The sequence below is a fragment of the Echeneis naucrates genome, chromosome 17, assembly GCF_900963305.1.
Source record: "Echeneis naucrates chromosome 17, fEcheNa1.1, whole genome shotgun sequence".
NCBI lineage: Eukaryota > Metazoa > Chordata > Actinopteri > Carangiformes > Echeneidae > Echeneis > Echeneis naucrates.
Window position 1 is genome coordinate 14,847,519 of NC_042527.1, and position 18,174 is coordinate 14,865,692.

Below are 18,174 nucleotides of genomic sequence, written 5' to 3' on the forward strand. Positions count from 1 at the left end.
AAAAAACAAAAAAACAAAAAACAAAAACATGTCCTTTGTGCTACAGATTACGAGGTGACGTTAAGGTTCAGGACATGACGATGTTGATGAGACACATGCTACTCAATGGACACTTGGCAGAGCAAACAGACACTAGAATTCCACACCAACAGGAAGTAGCAATCCCTCATGCAGTGCATTACCAAAAGCCTGGCCGCCAGTCAGGTCTGCTTGTTTCATCAATGCCAACTCATACACGGTAGCCAGCCGCTTGATCATTGTTGGCAAAAACAGAAGAAGAAGAAGAAGAAGGAAAAAAATAAAATAAAAGACTGACAGCCAGGTGCCATTAGTGATACTACGCATTTCGTAAAGCAGCATCCAACCACTTCAATCATCCTACATAGACGCTCTCTGTTTTCCTCTGCGCATTACGTCATTCACATCACTGCATCGAGCACCCTCAGACTTACAAACGGGGCTATCCAACAGGTTCGTCACGGGGAATTATAGCCTTCTCTGTTCAGCCTTTGGGATGTACTTTCACATATCGCATGACATGAAGTGCCTTGCATTAAGGAATTAGAGGCATGGTAGCTTCAATTAAAATAGTGCAAATTCACATTCCATGTCATGAATGAATTTCTCTCCATATTATACATCTGTAGAACTATTTGGTGTGCATAAAGGTAGAATATGTGAAAATCAAAGTGCATGCAGAGGTTTTAGGAAGGAAATAACTGTTCAAGATTTGGGGAAATTTTCTTTCCTGCTAGGATTTAAATGGACAGATTGATACCTCTCTTCTGTCAGTGTGTTTCGTATGAAACATTTGTTCAGATGGCTTATTTTAGCATAAATAAAGGAAACAGTAAACAGCAGCGAGCCCAGTTCTGTCCAACAGTAACAAAACCCACCTACAAGCTCTGGTAGGTTTTTGTTGGTTTTTTTTTTTCATTTGGACAAGGCCAAGCGAGCGGTTTTCCCATGTTTCCAGTTTCTATGCTAAGCTGGTAGAAATAACAGTGGTATAAATCTGCTCATTTAATTCTTGAGAGGAAACAAAAACATTTTATATTTCACAAAAATATTGAACTGTTTCTTTAAAGAAAAAAGATGTACTGTTTGTTACGCGGTAAATAACATAAACCTTTAAATGAAGAAAATACAAACTGAAGGAGAACAGGCGACAAAAATATAGAAACTAAGAAGAAGAGGATTATGAGTTTATAAAGAAAATCCCTGAGGGCTAAAATCCTACTGAAAAATCTGAATGAAAGCAAATTTGATGAATAAAGTATTTGTGGTAATGTCAAATGAAAATGACTGCACAAGGAAATCACTTTTTTCTTTTTTCTTTTTAGGAAACCAGTGCAACTAAACCAGATGGACACAAATTCAGCTTCTCAATAGTGACATAAACAGCTATGCTATTATTTTTTGAATCAGCATGGCATTGAGAGCATGGTGACATACAATGACTTTTTAACTGAGGAATAGATTAATGAATGTTGACTGCAACACAAATACTGCATTCAATGAGATGTGCCCTTGATGAGAGAGAAATCTTTCTGTTATTTTGCGTGTGGAATGAGAATAGGACGGAAAGTTGACGGGCGAAGACAAAAGAAAGTCAATGAAAGGAAGGAAAGAGGGAGAATAGGAATAGTTAAGGAACAAGAGAACAAAGGACGACTGGAATGCAGCAAAGAGGGACGGAGGGCGAGAATGAGAAGGGGGAAAAGGTCAGAGGAAGGGATGAAGGAATGTAGGATGAAGTTAGAAATGCAAAGAATGAAGGATGGAATGCAGCAAGGAAAGGTGGACAGCGAAGACGGGCGGCAAAAAAGAAAAAAGGAAGAGAATAGACGAAGTAAATCTAGAGGAACGATTTGTTAAGTTCTCCTCTAGATCAGATGACTCAAAGGTCTTTGAGCCGGCTGCCTTGTTCGATGACCGCCTTAGCAAACTGCTTGAAGACACGGTCCATGTAAGTGCTCCGTCGAGGCCACAGCCCCTCGAGGAAGCCAATATGGCCTCCACGACAGGTGATAAGCAGGGCGAGGTTGGGATTCTGCTTCACTGCCTCCACTGGGATGGCTGGGAAGGAAGCAAAGCGTTAAGGCCCAAATTCCTCCTATTCTGTTTAGTTCCCATTCCTAATGCTTCTCTATTTGCACTGACAGTGCCTGGGCATACTGGCTACTATTTTATTATATATACATTGACAGCAGTTGCATTGAGGAAAAAAAAAAAAAAATTCTGAAAAATATTTCCAAAGTGACATCAAGGTTGTACAAAAAGTCTGGAACTCACCATGAGATGGAGAGAAAACATCATCAGCAGCGTTCAGACACAGCATTGGCACCTGCACGGATTTGAGCCGATGGACGGGACTGGCGTCACGGTAGTAGTCATCGTTGGTAGGGTAGCCAAACATTATGGAGGTGAACCTCTCGTCAAACTCTCGGATGGTCCTTGCCTGCAGCGGGCCGAGTAATGTCATGAACTTCTTGGCGTCTCATTTAATCAGACTGACACAGCCAGGTGTGAGTGAAAACAATCCCTACCTTCATGACATGATCGATGTCGTAACACTTTTCCAGCACTGGTCTGTGTCTGCAGGGGAGATTAAAAATAAAACTGTCACACGCCACTGTTGGTTGAACTGATGCGCATTTGAAAATATCCCTCAAGGATGCTGACAAGGTTGAAACAACAATCAAGCTCACCTCTCAAAGCGCCTACTACATTTAGAGTTATTAGAGTCGACTAAGAGGACGATAATTGTTTAGTAATACAAATATGCTTTTCTTCACCGATGAAGAAATTAAAACCACAGCAGCGTATTTTTTCCAACGCTGCAAAAAAATCAAACCCACAGTTATTGAGGCTCATGAGCAGTGAGTTAGTGGCTGTGTTAATCCTGCTGTGGCCTTGGCTGACCTGTGCACAGAGGCTTGCAGGCAGCTGGTGAGGTAGGAGTTGAAAAGGAAACGGTCCAAAGGTTTTTCCAGCGAAGCAGTGCACTCAAATACGTCCCAGCCTGCTGAGAAGACGACAACACCCCTCAGACAGGTTTTCCGGCCCTTCCGGCCCAAGTAATTGGCCAGCATCATCCTGGATAAGGATACAGGTGAGAGGAAAAAAGGGAGATGGACAAAAGATCCATTTGTGAGCAAACTAGATCTGTGGAAAGGAACTGCCCTGAATGTCTGGAGGGGTACTACAGTTCTTTTTCCTCTCTTTTGGTAGTATTTGGCATAAAGTATTCGCAGCCTCAATGCAGGTTTAGCTGCCATTGATGTGATGTTGACCTTTACACTTTTAACATCTGTTGGCATCATTGTCTGCACTAAAATATCCAGTCAGCTGGTAGTGAGTGGCTTCATTACCCGCCCATAGAAACCCCAGCAGCCATGATTGGAGCAGCTTCATTGGTCCTCTGGAGGTGCTCGATAACAGTCTCCAGATCCTCTGTGTTGGCCGCACAGTAGGTCCTCGGGGTCTGGATGAGACATGAAGACAATACAGTCAGTCGCTCTTTTCTTCCTCTTTCTGTTCCGGTTTGAATTACAATATGTGACTCATTGTGAAAAAATGGTACATTCGGAAATGCTTGCTCCCAAAATCAACACACAATATCAAATATGCATGCTGTTTACGTAGTTTCTAAATCTGGGTGATGGTTCCTCTGGTCAGAAACTAGTCAAACTCAACATTACCCTTTCATGATTCACGCACACTCTCTACCATCCCCGTCCATGGAAATGAACACAGAAGGGATTACAGCATCAGCGATGTGATAGTTCTCCTGAAGGCTCGTAGCAGTGGCCTAATGGACAGGCCAATGCCCTACTAAACCAGGGATTGTGAATTGTGAGTTCAAGTCCCATCTGGGATGGGTGGGTGAGTAGCACATCATGCTAGACCTTTAACCCTGAAATCTGTGGATTGAAACCATCCAAAGCTATATCACAAATTGGATGGCTTCGGACTATTGTTCGAAAAAGGTATTTAAGATACTATTAGTGCCTAAACACTCAATTAAGCAGCAAATATTTTTAGAAAATGCTTCACTATACCACATTTTAAATGCAAGATTCAAGCAGAAGAATGTTCTTGTTTTTATTGATATTGAAAGCAAAAATAAAATAGAGATACAGTCATTATATTTGAGCAGACATTAACCTCTACCCTGCAACAGGACAGTGGGCTTTTGACAAGATCCAGAAATAGGGCAGAAGGACACGAAGGACAGCTTTTGAGGCAGGGGGCATCTTTCACACAGTGGGTCATTCTAAAGTGCTGGCCTGTTTAAACAATGGAGGATATTCACACGAACTGAACACAGAGAAAACACTCACGGGAGCACAGAATTGCTAAATCATTTGTATAGAATATATTTCCCATCTGAAATGAGGGAGAAAAATTCCCTCCAAACCACCACCACTGGATGCAGCGCCAAGGTGTAAATCTGAGGACAGCCAAGCCAACTAAACTCTGGAAATGGCAAAGAATACAGCTTTAAATCAAACTGAGTGACACTGGATATTTTGCTTCAGTGACACATAAATTTTTTTATTGCAGTGGGACACCGATCAGCCAATGATTCAGATTTACACCCACTAGGAGAAACATTACATTGATTGTGGGCAATCCCTGCCTGTAGTGAAATACCAGTTGTTCTCCGAATGAGATCTTTGTGTGGTGTGATTAGATCGGGGTGGTAAAGAACATGCCTCTGTTCCCAAGCGCACATATACACAGATGCAGAAGGGAAACATAAAACACAGTGGACATGGTATGCTATCAGAGCCTGGGCCCATTTTGTTGGCTAAATATACCCGAGTGTAAGAGGACAGATTAAGTCAGGTGTCAGAACACCACGTGCTGGATGGGATCATATTTCTGTGGGTCGGCATTAAAATACAGTATCTGCCTGCAACTTAATCCCTACTGTGCAACAACATTGTCTGTGCGGTGTCTGCTCAGGCTCCCTGTCGGCTCTGTGGCACGTGTGCAGCAAACGGGGCCGGCTGGAGCAATGAAAAGGACAACTCTCCTCAAAAGCGTCAATCCTGAGAAACAAAAAATTGTTCCTTTTCACGCAGTGTACATGTCTGTGACTGGAATCGTGGACAGCTTCAGGTTCTTACCAGTAGAGTTTCACCAGAAACCCCTCTATTGTTGAACACCACACATCTGAAATACACACAAAGAAAATTAAAATATTATTCCATTATGTGGCTCTTTTAATCATATCATTAAATGATTTTGACTGAAACAATTCAGGAAGAGATGGAACAGAACCGAATTATAAGGCATTCAACCAAAAAAACTAACAAACACTGCTGTTTGGCAGATAAAACTAGACACCCATAGACCTTGCCTTGGGCTTTTCCATTTTGTTTTACTGATCAAACAATAATGGAGAAAGAGAATATATATATATATATATATGACTGCAGCTTGTTTTTTTTTTCTCTTCTTCTTTTTATTTTATTCTATTCAACCTCCATGCAGAAAGGAACATAGTGGCCCAAATGTTCCTTACTGAATTTGGAATATGATGAGATGTGCAGAGACACAGCTGTGTAAGGACCATTCTGTTTGTACTGTAAAGCAACGGCATCAGCATCCCTTCTTCGCCCCCGCCCCCCCTTTCCTTCTTGCAAGTCATCTTTTATCTGTTGAAGTCAGACTTGCTGTTTCTATCTGTGTAACTCAGCAGCAGGGTTGGGCTGGATGGGGTGGTGGGCAGTGTGTGGAGGGGGGAGGGGGGGCAGCTTAAAGACACACTGCAGCATTGACTCGGAAGCTGGACTGGGCTAAACTGCAAAGCTTGTACCAGGATAAGCTGTAATTCATTAAGCTACAGAGACTGGGGTGAGGGGTGGAAGATGCTGAGTTTGCCGGCTCTCTTCCCATGCCATCCCAAATCTGGGTGAAAGAATGAGTGCAGAGAATACACACAGGACCTATTGGAGAGGGAGAAAAGAGAGAGGGGGCGGTGGGGGGTGCTACATCCCTCTGCAACTCTTCAAACTTGTGCTACGTTTGGCTATTTGCAAAAGCAGCTCTTGACACACAGCTTAGTCGTCCAATTTTATTTGTGCACTTTGCCTGAAATTACCCTGAAGCCTGGCTCTTTCATGTAGCAATTATATAAAAGTTACAAAATCGCCACAGAAACATGGATGTCGGGTTTTACTTTTTAGTAATAGTGGTATGACAGTATTTCGACATTGAGTAGCTAAGGAATCTGCATTCTAGGTCAAATATAAATTCGAACATGAGGGACGTGTATGTGTGTCCTGAATCTGTGCTGGACTCAGGCCACAGTGTCAAGCCAAGACCACCCACCTGTACCCCAGATCCCGGCTCTGCTGGACCATGTGCAGGATGTAGGACTCTCGGCTGGTGCCGGTCAGACCGGGCAGGAGAAGGACTGTGGGCCTGGTGCTGGGGTCGGGATGAGAGAGGCTGTCATCGTTGTCAAACCAATCCAAAGAGATCTGCCCTCCATCTGCTGCCTTAATAAGCTCACTGCAGAAACGAGCGGGACACGCAACTCAGCAACATGAGTCTTTCAGAGCATTGTGGACTATTTCCATTTCTATTTATTTGTTGCAAATACCAGCACGCACACAAGAAAACACAAACATGGGTAACAACATGATCCCAACATGATGGGAAAGCTACTACAACGGAGTACTTATGGATTTAAGTTCACCTCTTCTCACTGAATGGTCATTAAAAATTTACACAATATTCTCTCAGCACAATTAATACTTTCTGCTCTGTTCCAGGTAAGGTGTGTGACTGCACCGATCACACACACTTTCCCAAAGAGGGATTGGATATGTGAGTAGAATGCTCACTGACAGCTGTCTCATTCCCTTGTGATCATCTTGTCAATATGCTTTTGCGGTACACAGCAAGTTAAGATAAGGAGGAGGCTACTGCACCAGTGGGTTTCCGTGGTCAATCAATTTCTGGGCGGCACAACCCTAGGCTGGCAGATGAGGTCATTCATTCCCCGTGCCAGTTTATTTCAAAATCTGCATTGCACACAAACACACGCAGCAGCCCGTGAGCCAACTTCGCCAGCCAGTGGCAGAGAGATCAGCATGAAATTACAGAACCTCCATGAAATGTGCACCTGAGGCGAGCCTTTAAAGTCAGGGAGTGCCAATCCAGAGTGTCCACCCTGAGAAGACTTCCTGTTAGTCTTTCGCTCAGACAACCAGAAGAGTGTGCGACAAATGGGACAGCTTTCTCAGTGTTTGTCATTGGGTTGACCTTGGATAACTTCACGTTGACCACGTGATCGTTGATAACAAACAGCTAGACTAGGATAGATAGAATCGCTGTGCATTACGGAGATATTTATCTCCTCGGGTAAAGGGATAGCAGACAGTCGACGGCAGCGTGGATGTCTTTGGGACAAATGATGGGACTAATGATTCAAAAGAAAAATCAAAAAATAAGAGATTTATTGTAATGGTTACCACTGCTGATTGTAAGAGTAGTCTTCATCAATTTTTATTTCATTCATTTTAGTTTAAATGTTATATTAATTCTTAATTTTTATTTGGACAATGCAGAAACTACAAATACTTGGACCGACCACAACACTACATTTACCAAAATAGATTTTTTTTCATTCCAACCCAAAGTTTCTCACAGACACACAGCACATATTCACATAACTTATATACATAATTTATAGTCACATAAATTAATAACTTATCCACAATTTATACGTCCACACACACATGCCAAGCAAACCCAAAAAGCATAGGTATGGAAATTTTGGAGTATCAAATAAACAAATGATGTGAACGTTGCGTTTTTAATAAATAGGTAATAAATGGTAAAAGTGACAAAAAAAGCTCTATTAATTCATTTTAATCTGCTTTATACACAGGGGTTAAAGAATGCAGTGGCAATTAATCTTGAACAGAATGCACATTATCGAGCAGCAGGCTGGGCAGCCCTAGCCTGCATCCTGGCACAATAGATCTCTTTCTCCACTGAGCTTTTGAGTCTTGGTTAAGAACAAGAATGGGATTTGTTTCCAGTTGTGAAACTGGAGAGAAAGAAAACAGACAAAAGCAGTTTCTCAATGCCCAATTTCTTTAATAAAGCTGTGCACAGTGATCATGGAAAAAGTCTGTATGTTTTGCCTTGCAGTGAATTACTCAAGAACACCAGAACAAGACAGTTGCCATATCAAATACACATTTACTGTACTATGTCAAAGGTGAACTTTCTATCTCTTGTCTCTCCTTGGCTATGACCTCATACTTTAGACTTCCAACTGCTTTATGGCTTCAAATGCACATTTGAAGCAAGTGAAGTCTGTCTGCTTGTGAGGAGAAACCAGTTTTCAGTTTGGGCGATAGAAGAAACAGTTTATGTGATGGATCATGGGTCATGGTGAGGACTTACTTTCTATAAATCACCCCGGGCTTGGCTGTGACAAAGGGTCTCAGAAGAGTCTGGATGCGGCTCTCCCAGCACCAAAAGGTGGGGTAGTATGTTTCTGACACCACGGGACATTGCTCCCTCAGAAACTGGTAGAATTTCTTACCCCCCGAGATGAGCTGTGGTTTCTGGAAAATACAAGCAGATGAAGTGTGGCACAGGTGTGAGTCAAAACGTGAAAACTGATGTAATACACTACACTGATATAATTTTGTTGCATATAGAAATCGTTTAGCTGATAGTTTTTAGGGATCAGAACTGCTTTAAGATGCTAAATAACACTTCCACAGAGGTATCACATGAACATCCAACAAGAGCAGAAATTAAAGTTGGTACTGAGACCACAGACTGTAGAGTACCAGATAAAAAAGAGCACATTTGCATGAACCTGCAGTTTAGGCCTTTATTGCACATGGACAGGCTGATAATAAACTAAACCTGTGAGGTTTGCATTATTAATATCAATCCGTATGTTAAATACATTTATATAGATAGATTTTTAATATAGAAGTGCTGCATACATTGTAATATCAGCTGCTTGATTCATTTCTGAAGTAAAGGTTGGCCTCGCTGGCACTGAGGCATGCAATCCGGTTCATTTCACTGGAGTTCAGGTCAAACACATTAACACATCATCATTTTTGACTCAGACTAGATTTCCTCTGCTATAATATCTTGCAAACGGTTTTTCCTCAATCAACAGGTAATTGGTTTTGAGACACATATTTTCGGCAGCCGGTGGAAAAATGACAGCAGCTATTGAGCCATTCACTCAAGCGTCTACCGGCATCTCAGTAATATTAGCTTAGCTTAGCCGACAGCCAGGCACCTAACTGTGTGTCTGCGGATTGATTTGATGCAGTTACATAAGTGCTGCACGTTGGTGTGGGAAAAAAATGATTAAATGTTGCCGGCTTAAAGCGATTCTTGGCGCCTGAGATCCGTTTCACGTGTGAAGGGGGTTCGTAAAAGGTTGAGCCCGGCCGGTGAGGAGGACGCGACCCGATGGAAGCCTCCATCAGCCAGATGCACCGGTCGGCTCTCATCACAGGACTGATGGTGAGAAAACGGACACACACACACACACAATCTAAAATGCTGAATGAGTCCCTTCACAGCAGCAGCATCAGCAGCAGCAGCTCGGATTATAAACCGGATGTCAGTGTCACTCACCTTCGCTACAGAAATTAAATAGTAGCAGGTGTATGCTGCGCTAAAGCCCAGCACCAGAGACAATCCCACTCCCGAGCCGAACAGCCCAACTTTCACCTGATTCTCCAGATAATACGACAGGTCCCTTGTCAAAATGTTGAAATTCAAGTCCAGCGAGATCATTGCAAGGTCCCAGGTCGTTTCCCCCCACCGTACTGCAAGGACAGGGTCGATCGGGATCTCAGGAGCGTGTGCCCGGCAGCGCGCACTGAAGGAGACAGTCAAGGGGACCCGGTGTGGACGGAAATATATGAGCACCGGCGAGCGGTGGCGCTCTTTGACCGGCTAACGGCGGACGGAGAGCCGGCTCACAGTCCCACGGTCGCCCCCTGCAGACGCAAGAGCTGATGTGAGCCCGGAGACCCCACCTGTCCTTTTACATCCGCACGGATGGGGTGCAGCACAAGTTGGATAGTTGCAACGACAGCATGAAATACTCACATTATAATTACTGCTGTAGCCAATTAAAGATGAATTAATTCACATACTGATGTAGGAATGACTAGGTGTGCAGTGCACCTCGAAGGCCCTTTATAAACACAAATGATTGTAGCAAAGTACTGTTACCTCTTTCATATATCTACAAACACTTCTGAATGTTTGTTAGGGGAATAAAACCTGTGTTGTGCTTACAGATCATCCATACAACTGTGTGTGGATGTGTTCATATGCATGAGACAAACACATACATCTCTGAATGTAGAATGTTTTCCCTTTTCTCTGCTCTTTTTGTTACATCTGCCTTGTTATGTTGTATGCACTGTCAGCTATTTTTTGCTAGACAAGCTGGGGAAATCCGTTCCATTGTTGCACATTGTATAACTGTTATAACAATAAAGTTGAAAGTATTAATATCTCACATCTTACATTTGATTCATACATTACATATATACAGTTATTGAATATGTATGTGCCAATCAGTTGACCGATGCTTATATATTTATCCATTAAGCTTACAATTGCCATTGAAATAATTTTGAATTTCACTCTTATTTTTTTCTCCTCCAAACCAACCACACTGTATGTTGGGAGAAAACACCTGACATTATTGTTCTCTGAATGGTGACATTGAGAATCGGTGAATTTACATAATTGTTGGGATTAAAAAAAAACAAAAAAAAACAAAAAAAACAACAACCCCATTGGTTGAAAATAAAAGTCATAAAAGAGTATTTAATCCAAGGGGCTCACTAAGGCGCTAAAAGGTTGAGGTTGTGTCTCCCCATTCAGTGGATGCACGTTGCAGATGCGCATGCGCGCTGCGGGCCGAACTTGTGCTTGTTTTCCCAGACTCTTCGTCTTCGGGCTTTGTCGTTTTCCTCCGGAGCTAGTTGTTGCTCGTCTGGGATCTGAACGATGATTGACAATAATGGCGACGCGTTTATTCTGAGTTGACTCCTGGGAACCATCTCTGGCTGACAAAGGGACCATCTCGGATGGACCGTCGGCGCCGCACAACACGCAACTAAGGATAAAACAACCTGAAAAAGGGACTTGCTAGCCAGCAGAGGTTTAATCTTGCTAGCTTTGCGATAGCTAGCAACTCACCCCGCTAGCTTGCTAAGTTGAAGAGGTGGTGTTCTTCTGTGTGGAGTGGAGGAGAGGGGATTTTGGGGATTTGCAGCGTAGTGAGACCTGGCTAAGATGGCAATGTGGCGACTTAGTGAGCTTTTATGGTAATTGCTTTCTTATTTTTAAAGGCAACGCTGAAGAGGTGCTGGCTTACGATCACGTTAGCTGGTGAGAGTAGTTATTAGTCCCGCAGCCTCCTTAGGTAGCTAACTTGGCTATTTGGCTAGCAGGCTAGCTTTGTGGAACACTCGGGGTCCTTTTTCCTGTGAGGATTTGCTCCCACTTGGCGTTTGGAAACTGTCCACCGGCGCACAGATAGCTGGCTAGCGAAGGCTGCTAGCTTGCTAACTTGTAAGAATCGCTGGGGCATTGCGAGATCTTTTCGTAAATGACCACCGGCAGGAATAACCGGGCGATGATGGAAGGAGTCGGAGCGAGAGTGGTCCGGGGACCCGACTGGAAGTGGGGGAAGCAGGACGGCGGAGAAGGACATGTTGGCACCGTCAGGAGTTTTGAAAGTCCGGAGGAGGTGGTTGTTGTCTGGGATAATGGGACGGCTGCTAACTACCGATGTTCCGGAGCATACGACGTGAGGATATTAGACAGCGCGCCAACAGGTAACTTTTACATCAACAGATTATTTTCTCGTTCGTGTTGGCACTTGCACATTAGTTATAGGCAAACATCCACCCGTACAGGGTCACCCACTGCTGAGAAGACATTGCTCTGTTGGCTTTGAATTTGGTGCACAGAGGGAGCACGATTCGTCAACCAGCCAAGAGAGGACGAACTCCCGCTGTAATTAAACGATTAGACTGCGATACTGAAGCAAAACCTCGGTCCTTTAAAATAATTGCTTTGCTAGAGAAACTTTCAGCTGAGCGAATTAGTTCTGCCAAGTTCAAGCGACGTATTCTTGGCTGTCTAAGTCTGCGTAAAATCGAGTTTAATATTTTTAAGCCTACTGTCGGGATAGATGCCTGTAGGAGACATGCAAATAAGATGTGCCAGACAGAGATTTGCATGCATGATCAGACTGAGGAATATGTGATAACGTTTCTCCAACATTACATCCAGTAGAAAAACATTTCCCCATGCGAATATTCTATGAAATAGTTCATGCATTTTGTACACTGTGTAATCGTGGAAGATAAATGCCTTTTTTTTATCATTCTCTGTAGTTATTATCACTCTAATGTATCAACCCAAATTATTAAAGGGAGAGATTGTCAAACTGGCATTGCTATCATTTGCAGTTGTAAAACTGCAAATACCATTACCCTCTTAAGAGGTACAGAGAATATATGTACATATGTAAATGTGTACGAGGCTATTAAATGCAAAGTTCTGACTTGTAGAACAATAGCACAGATTACATACATAATGGTTGCTGAACTTGCATTACACATAATGCATACACACCATGCCACTGATATTTAAAAAACTTTGACTAATTCTGTTGCCCCTCAGGTATCAAGCATGATGGAACCATGTGTGACACCTGCCGTCAACAGCCGATCATTGGTATTCGCTGGAAATGTGCCGAATGCACCAATTATGACCTTTGCACAACTTGTTACCATGGCGACAAGCATCACCTGAGACACCGGTTCTACAGGATCACCACCCCTGGCAGTGAGAGGTCAGTTAACTCAGCATTAACCCCACCATTATTATGCTTCACTTGATCACCACCTATGACGATACAGACGCAAAGTAGCCAGGTAATCACTGCACTTCACTCTGATTGGTTTGTCTACCCTTCTTACTCCCATATTCCAACTTTATGTGCTGCCTTATGTATGTGTGTTTGTGACATTTGAGAAGTCTTTGTACACCTTGCCTCTCAGGCAAACAGAATCTATCGCTCTGCTCCCAGCCCTCAGTTGCCAGGCAACAAGTCAGCCTCATTTTAAGATCCAGTCAGACCTTTTTAAAAAATTTATTAACATAGTGCTTCCCATTTATAGAATATATCCAAGCAGATTTCTAAGATTTTTTGTTTGTGGGTTTTTTTTTTATTTATGTCCTCACAAGGCTGCAAAGTTATGGAAAAACAAAACTGCAGCCTGTTTAAAAAAGGTCTGATTTGCAGCTCGCTTTCATGGATCAAAGATGAGAGCGTTGCTTCTGCAAAGAATGTAATTCCATGTGAACTTTGAAACTTTGGTATCTTTCCACAATTGAATTTGAGGTGTTTATTAACTGTTTTAGAAGTTAATAAATATATAAAAAAAATACATTGTGCATGTACAGCTCAGTGTTCTGCAGCAATTATTTGTGCTTAATGCAGTTTGGTTTATTACTATTTACCTAGAGTGATGTCAATCTAAAGACATATTAGTAGTTCAAGTCCTGATGTTTTCTATTTTTATGCCTGACGCAAATGTTGAAACACAGGCCTTCCCACTTGTAACCAACAGTAAATGTATTTTAAAGCATTAGGGCTGAGCTGTGAGGTCAGTGGTAAGTTTACTGTAAAGCATCCTTCAGAAGTGTTGACATTGACAGCTTAATCATCGGGCATGATTAAAAGTTTAGTTTTTGGTTATAACATTGGGGGTTGTTGTGGAAAATTTCACACTTCGGGTTAACACCAAACTGGAGCAGTGTGTGTTAACCATGAGAGTATGTGCATATGATTTGTTCCTTTAGGACAAATAAATAAGCATGTTTTTTTGATGCCTCTCCTTTTGTCTTTCAGCCACATTAAAACATTAGTAATAACATGAAACACAGTAAAAACCATAAGACACAAGATTGCCTTTGTGGATCAGTAATGGAAACCATATTTAAGGTGTGATGTGTGGAAAGTTGAGGCTGTGCTACCAATTACTACACATGTATAGACAAGATTAAGTCAAATTGTTGTGGTGTCTTTAGTCATCACATTCAAAGATGCTATACATAGGGATTAAGGGAAGGTGTGTTGTAGGAAAAAAAGATTGGATAAAAAAATAACTTACTTGAATAAAATGCTTAAAGTGTAAGTTATTAGAAATGGGCCCTTTCTGAATTCAACCCTTTGCATGATGGGGCTTCACCCAAACACCTTATTTTACAAAATGAACACATGGCCCAACAGCTGGCAGCCTTTTCAACTGAGTGCGACTTCATTTCCCCCGAGATGGACATTACATAATACACAATGGGTGCTGCAGGTCTCCCCAGCTTGCACCGCTCTGACAGCATGAGGGGGTGTTTTGTTACACCACATTAGAGTCTTTCACTAACTGCTGAAGAGGGAGTGGTTAGAAGCGATGGTGTGCGATGGTTAGATGTACACTGTCCAGCTGCCACATTCACTGTTGTGCCTCCAGCTCAGCTGGTTGTTTTATTCGCTATTACCCATTTCACTGATTTGGCTTGAAACTGATGCTGGAATTATTTCGAAGCTCATAGCATTATGAGAATTTTTAGAAGGTCAAAATTTTACAATTGTGTAGTTAGCCAGCAGGCTTGTAAGGATAAAAAGGAAAGATTTGTCAGCAAGGTGTTAAAGTCATGCTGTGAAAAAGATATTGTTATTCATAATGTTACAATTTAACACCTGTCACTTAATGACACACAATTTAACAGCATTACAGTGGCACTCCCAAAGGCAGGAGGAAGCCAAAATTCATTTTGACCTTTTGGAAAGAGCAACTCCGTGCTCTAGCTGCCCTGAAATGATGTTTCACAAATGGTGATTAAAAAAAAAAAAAAAAAAAAAACAACTGACAAATAATGGACGTATTGCTCACACCTTCGACAATGTTCCTCTTGCTTAATTTGTTTTCCTCTCATCGGTTATCCAATGCAGAGATGGTTAGAGTGATTATTTTGGACTGCATTGTTGATATAGCAGATACCATTCTGGTAGTGGCAGCACTCACAAAGATATTTCATCTGTAGCCATGTTCCATTAGCTTAAAGTAATTCTCACCATGACTTCAAAGCTGTAGGCACACAGGAGACGGCAGTTCAGGACATAAGGTATCAGGAGGGAGGGCACAGTTTTTAATCAGTTTTGTTAATAATTGCACTGGCATGCCTCTGCAATTCCCTTTTACTTCGAATATAAAATAATATCAGTTGGTCCTTGTAAACACCTTCTGTATGAGTGATTAAAGTTTAGGCTAATTAAAAGGAATTGTCTTTGTATTTCACTGTGTTCTCTGAGTAGAGTACTTTTGGAGTCCCGTCGCAAGTCAAAGAAAATCACTGCTAGAGGGATCTTCACTGGTGGCCGGGTGGTGAGAGGAGTGGACTGGCAGTGGGAGGACCAGGATGGAGGGAATGGGCGGAGAGGGAAGGTAGGGTAACAGAAGAACCAGAAGATGTGGATGAGAAAATGTAAATGGATCACTATGTCCACTTAGGTGGTTTTTGGCTTATGATCTTTGCTACTCTGTACAAAAAGTTATCTGGGGAAAAAAAGACACAATGGGCAAATTACCTGAGAGCTTGTCAGGGTCCCAGTCCTATCCATGTGTCTTAAGTGAAGGGAAGATTTAAATTGTGCTCGATGCAGGACTTCAGTGGTAATAAAAAGAACGAACATTTGTCTTCAATAAATCTAAATTCCCAAGTGGGCTTTAAGGGTGCAGATACGTTTCAAAATTTTGCTGAATGAACACTGCTGCTAAAAGATACTGCTGTAGAATATAGCCAAACTTGTCTCAACTTCATTTCAAAGCTGCACAGTTAAGTGGATAATAAATCCCTGGAGGTGAAGCAGCCTTGGAGAGCCTGCCAGAGGCAATCAGAACCACGTGTGTGCCACTGAAGGGAGCATGACCACCCTGGAGAGTCGTGTATAAGGGGGAGAAAAAAAGAAAAAGGATCCCTTGCCCTAAACAATTCTAGGGATGAAAAAACAAACTTGCACCCCAGGATATGATTTGATTTGAAATGTGCAGGTCGTTAAACAGGAAAACAAGAAAGGCACTGCCTGAAAGAACATGTTGGTACCGCTGACATGTAAAGGCAAAAGAGTGCACAAAAGTTAATGCCTGTTAAGCCCAGGAAGGTGTGCTGCACTTTACTGTATCTCGTATTTAACATGTCATTGGTTAAAAACTAACAAACTTGACACACTCAATTGTGGTGACAAAAACTAAAAAACAAACAAACAAAAAACAACAAAGACTTAAACAGCTATGAAAAATAATCAAAAAAACCCACAAAAGGATTCAACATTCTGTGCAATGTTTTTCAGAACATAATCAAAATGTAAATACGGAATTGTCACTAAGCTCATTCCTAAAAAGAAAAAAAACACACACAAACACCCACAAAAAAAACCCCAAAACATTTATTCCTTTGTTTCTTTCCACTGATCCTCATTTATCTTTACTGAGGCTATGAAGAGATTTCCTCGCTGCAGGTCATTCCAGGCCTGAACATCTCATTAGAAAGTAATACAGTGTCTGATGAGGTTGCATTTATGTAGCCTTCCCTATTTAGATTTATATTGTAACTATGCTGTAAAGTTGTTCTTTTTTGACTATGGTCCAGAACCCAGAGTGTTTAATTTAAGAGCCCCTCCAGGCAATTTAAGACTTTTGCTGTGTTATTTAATAGCATATCTCATTACTGTTTTATGATGCTGTAAGCAAATATGCTTTCCAAAAAACTGCTGTTACATGTCCTCTAGCTTAGATGTTTCGTTAGTTTAGCATGAATATTACCTCGTAAGGCCCATTAATCAATTACCTCTTGAAAGGCCCTTGAAGTAATTCACCAATTTGATTTCTGTATTTACCAAGGGCACAGCTTTTAATGAAAGAATTCATTTGTTCTGCTGCAGCTTTTCTCTTGACATTTTCTCAATGTTGTCAAAGTGTTCACCTGTGATCTTGACAGACTTGTCGATTGCAATAGTGAACAATACCTTTTGAAGTTTTTAGATCAAACCTCTAAGTTGCTTCTTAATATCCACATCAGGAATAGCATTAGTCATTATATAGCACAAGCTGTAGAAAAAAATCTGTGTAAACATGACAGTGTGCTGTTAGTGGTTTTAAACACCCGACCCAAGCATTACCACATAACTGTAACTACAGTTTCTATGCAGCTCTTTTTTGAGTATGGTTAATTTAAAGGATCAAAAGTAAATGATTTTAGATGTTTGATGTCTCCCACAAATCATCAAAGACAATGTTGCAGGCCGCTTTGGAAGAAGACTTGTCTGAAACATTATGTGTCAAAGGGCTCTTCTTCTGATAAGCAGTGTCTCCCAGAGGCTCTGTCTGCGCTCTAGCTGAACTAAGATCGCATTTTTCCCATTTCATTTTCTTGTTTGATTTTTATTTGTAGACAAAACACAGTTATGGTTGCAAAAGTTTAATTAAAAAAATCCAGTATTCCCGGTCGGGGAAAAAAGTTTATTACCACTGAAGTTTAGTATTAACTGTAAAAATACAACGCACAAAACGCACAAAACTTTATGAAATTAAGTTTTGATAAATCCCACCTCGCTCTCCACCATCCTCCAAATCTTTCTTAGCAGTTACTCTACACTACTATACACAGACAGCAGTTTACTGAATCTACTTTTTCTTTGTTCCATCAATTATATAATCCATCAAGATGTTTGGGAAAAAACATGTAATACTCTTCTTATGCTCTTAACCTGGAAATGCAAACTGGCACTTTTTACATTTGAATGGATGCTTGACTTAATGGAAGTCAAATTTAGGTTTAAATTCTTGAGCTAACGTTACTCCAGGGTTGCCGTTCATTAGTTCAACCTTGACTCTGACCTTCCATTTGAACGCAGCCAGTGAGTGATAATGGATCCAACGATTCCAACAGGGATCAATAAAGTATCATATTTGCTATCATTACAAAGTTGAAATATGAAAAGCAACTGCTGGGAAAATGATCCCATGATGAGTATTTTATTTCACACAGTGGTACAAAAACCTTGAGTTT

The 18,174-nt window shown here is 41.5% G+C and overlaps 2 protein-coding genes across 6 annotated transcripts in view; one reads left to right on the top strand and one right to left on the bottom strand.

The window, feature by feature from the left end:
• On the bottom strand, positions 1-9,984 carry abhd3 (abhydrolase domain containing 3, phospholipase). 3 transcript variants are annotated; one of them, XM_029525046.1, is made up of 9 exons: positions 9,742-9,984; positions 8,437-8,600; positions 6,346-6,528; positions 5,139-5,184; positions 3,375-3,487; positions 2,926-3,099; positions 2,550-2,598; positions 2,296-2,461; positions 1-2,079 (listed from the first exon to the last, which is right to left on the bottom strand). In XM_029525046.1, exons 1-9 carry the CDS (start codon positions 9,805-9,807, stop codon positions 1,901-1,903), a joined length of 1,140 nt encoding a protein of 379 aa, XP_029380906.1. In that variant the 5' UTR covers positions 9,808-9,984; the 3' UTR covers positions 1-1,900. The 3 variants fall into 3 exon arrangements, with proteins under 3 accessions (XP_029380906.1, XP_029380905.1, XP_029380907.1); XM_029525045.1 differs by having other exon boundaries at positions 9,646-9,984; XM_029525047.1 differs by lacking the exons at positions 3,375-3,487; positions 5,139-5,184 and having other exon boundaries at positions 9,646-9,984.
• A 999-nt stretch (positions 9,985-10,983) lies between these two features.
• mib1 (MIB E3 ubiquitin protein ligase 1) overlaps positions 10,984-18,174 on the top strand; it is a 48,855-nt gene continuing 41,664 nt past the window's right edge. For all 3 annotated transcript variants that reach the window (XM_029524911.1, XM_029524912.1, XM_029524913.1), the window contains exons 1-3: positions 10,984-11,873; positions 12,727-12,898; positions 15,422-15,551. In XM_029524911.1, coding sequence (XP_029380771.1) covers positions 11,645-11,873; positions 12,727-12,898; positions 15,422-15,551 — 531 coding nt within the window. In that variant the 5' untranslated portion in view covers positions 10,984-11,644. The remainder of the gene's footprint in view (positions 11,874-12,726; positions 12,899-15,421; positions 15,552-18,174) is intronic.

Coding starts and splice junctions, on each gene's coding strand:
- abhd3 (XM_029525045.1), bottom strand. CDS start 9,807: ATGATCTCGCTGGACTTGAATTTCAACATTTTGACAAGGGACCTGTCG. Junction 3,488..5,138: donor TTTCTGGTGAAACTCTACTG/GTAAGAACCTGA, acceptor TGTCTCATCCAG/ACCCCGAGGACCTACTGTGC. Junction 2,080..2,295: donor TGTTTTCTCTCCATCTCATG/GTGAGTTCCAGA, acceptor CTTCCTTCCCAG/CCATCCCAGTGGAGGCAGTG.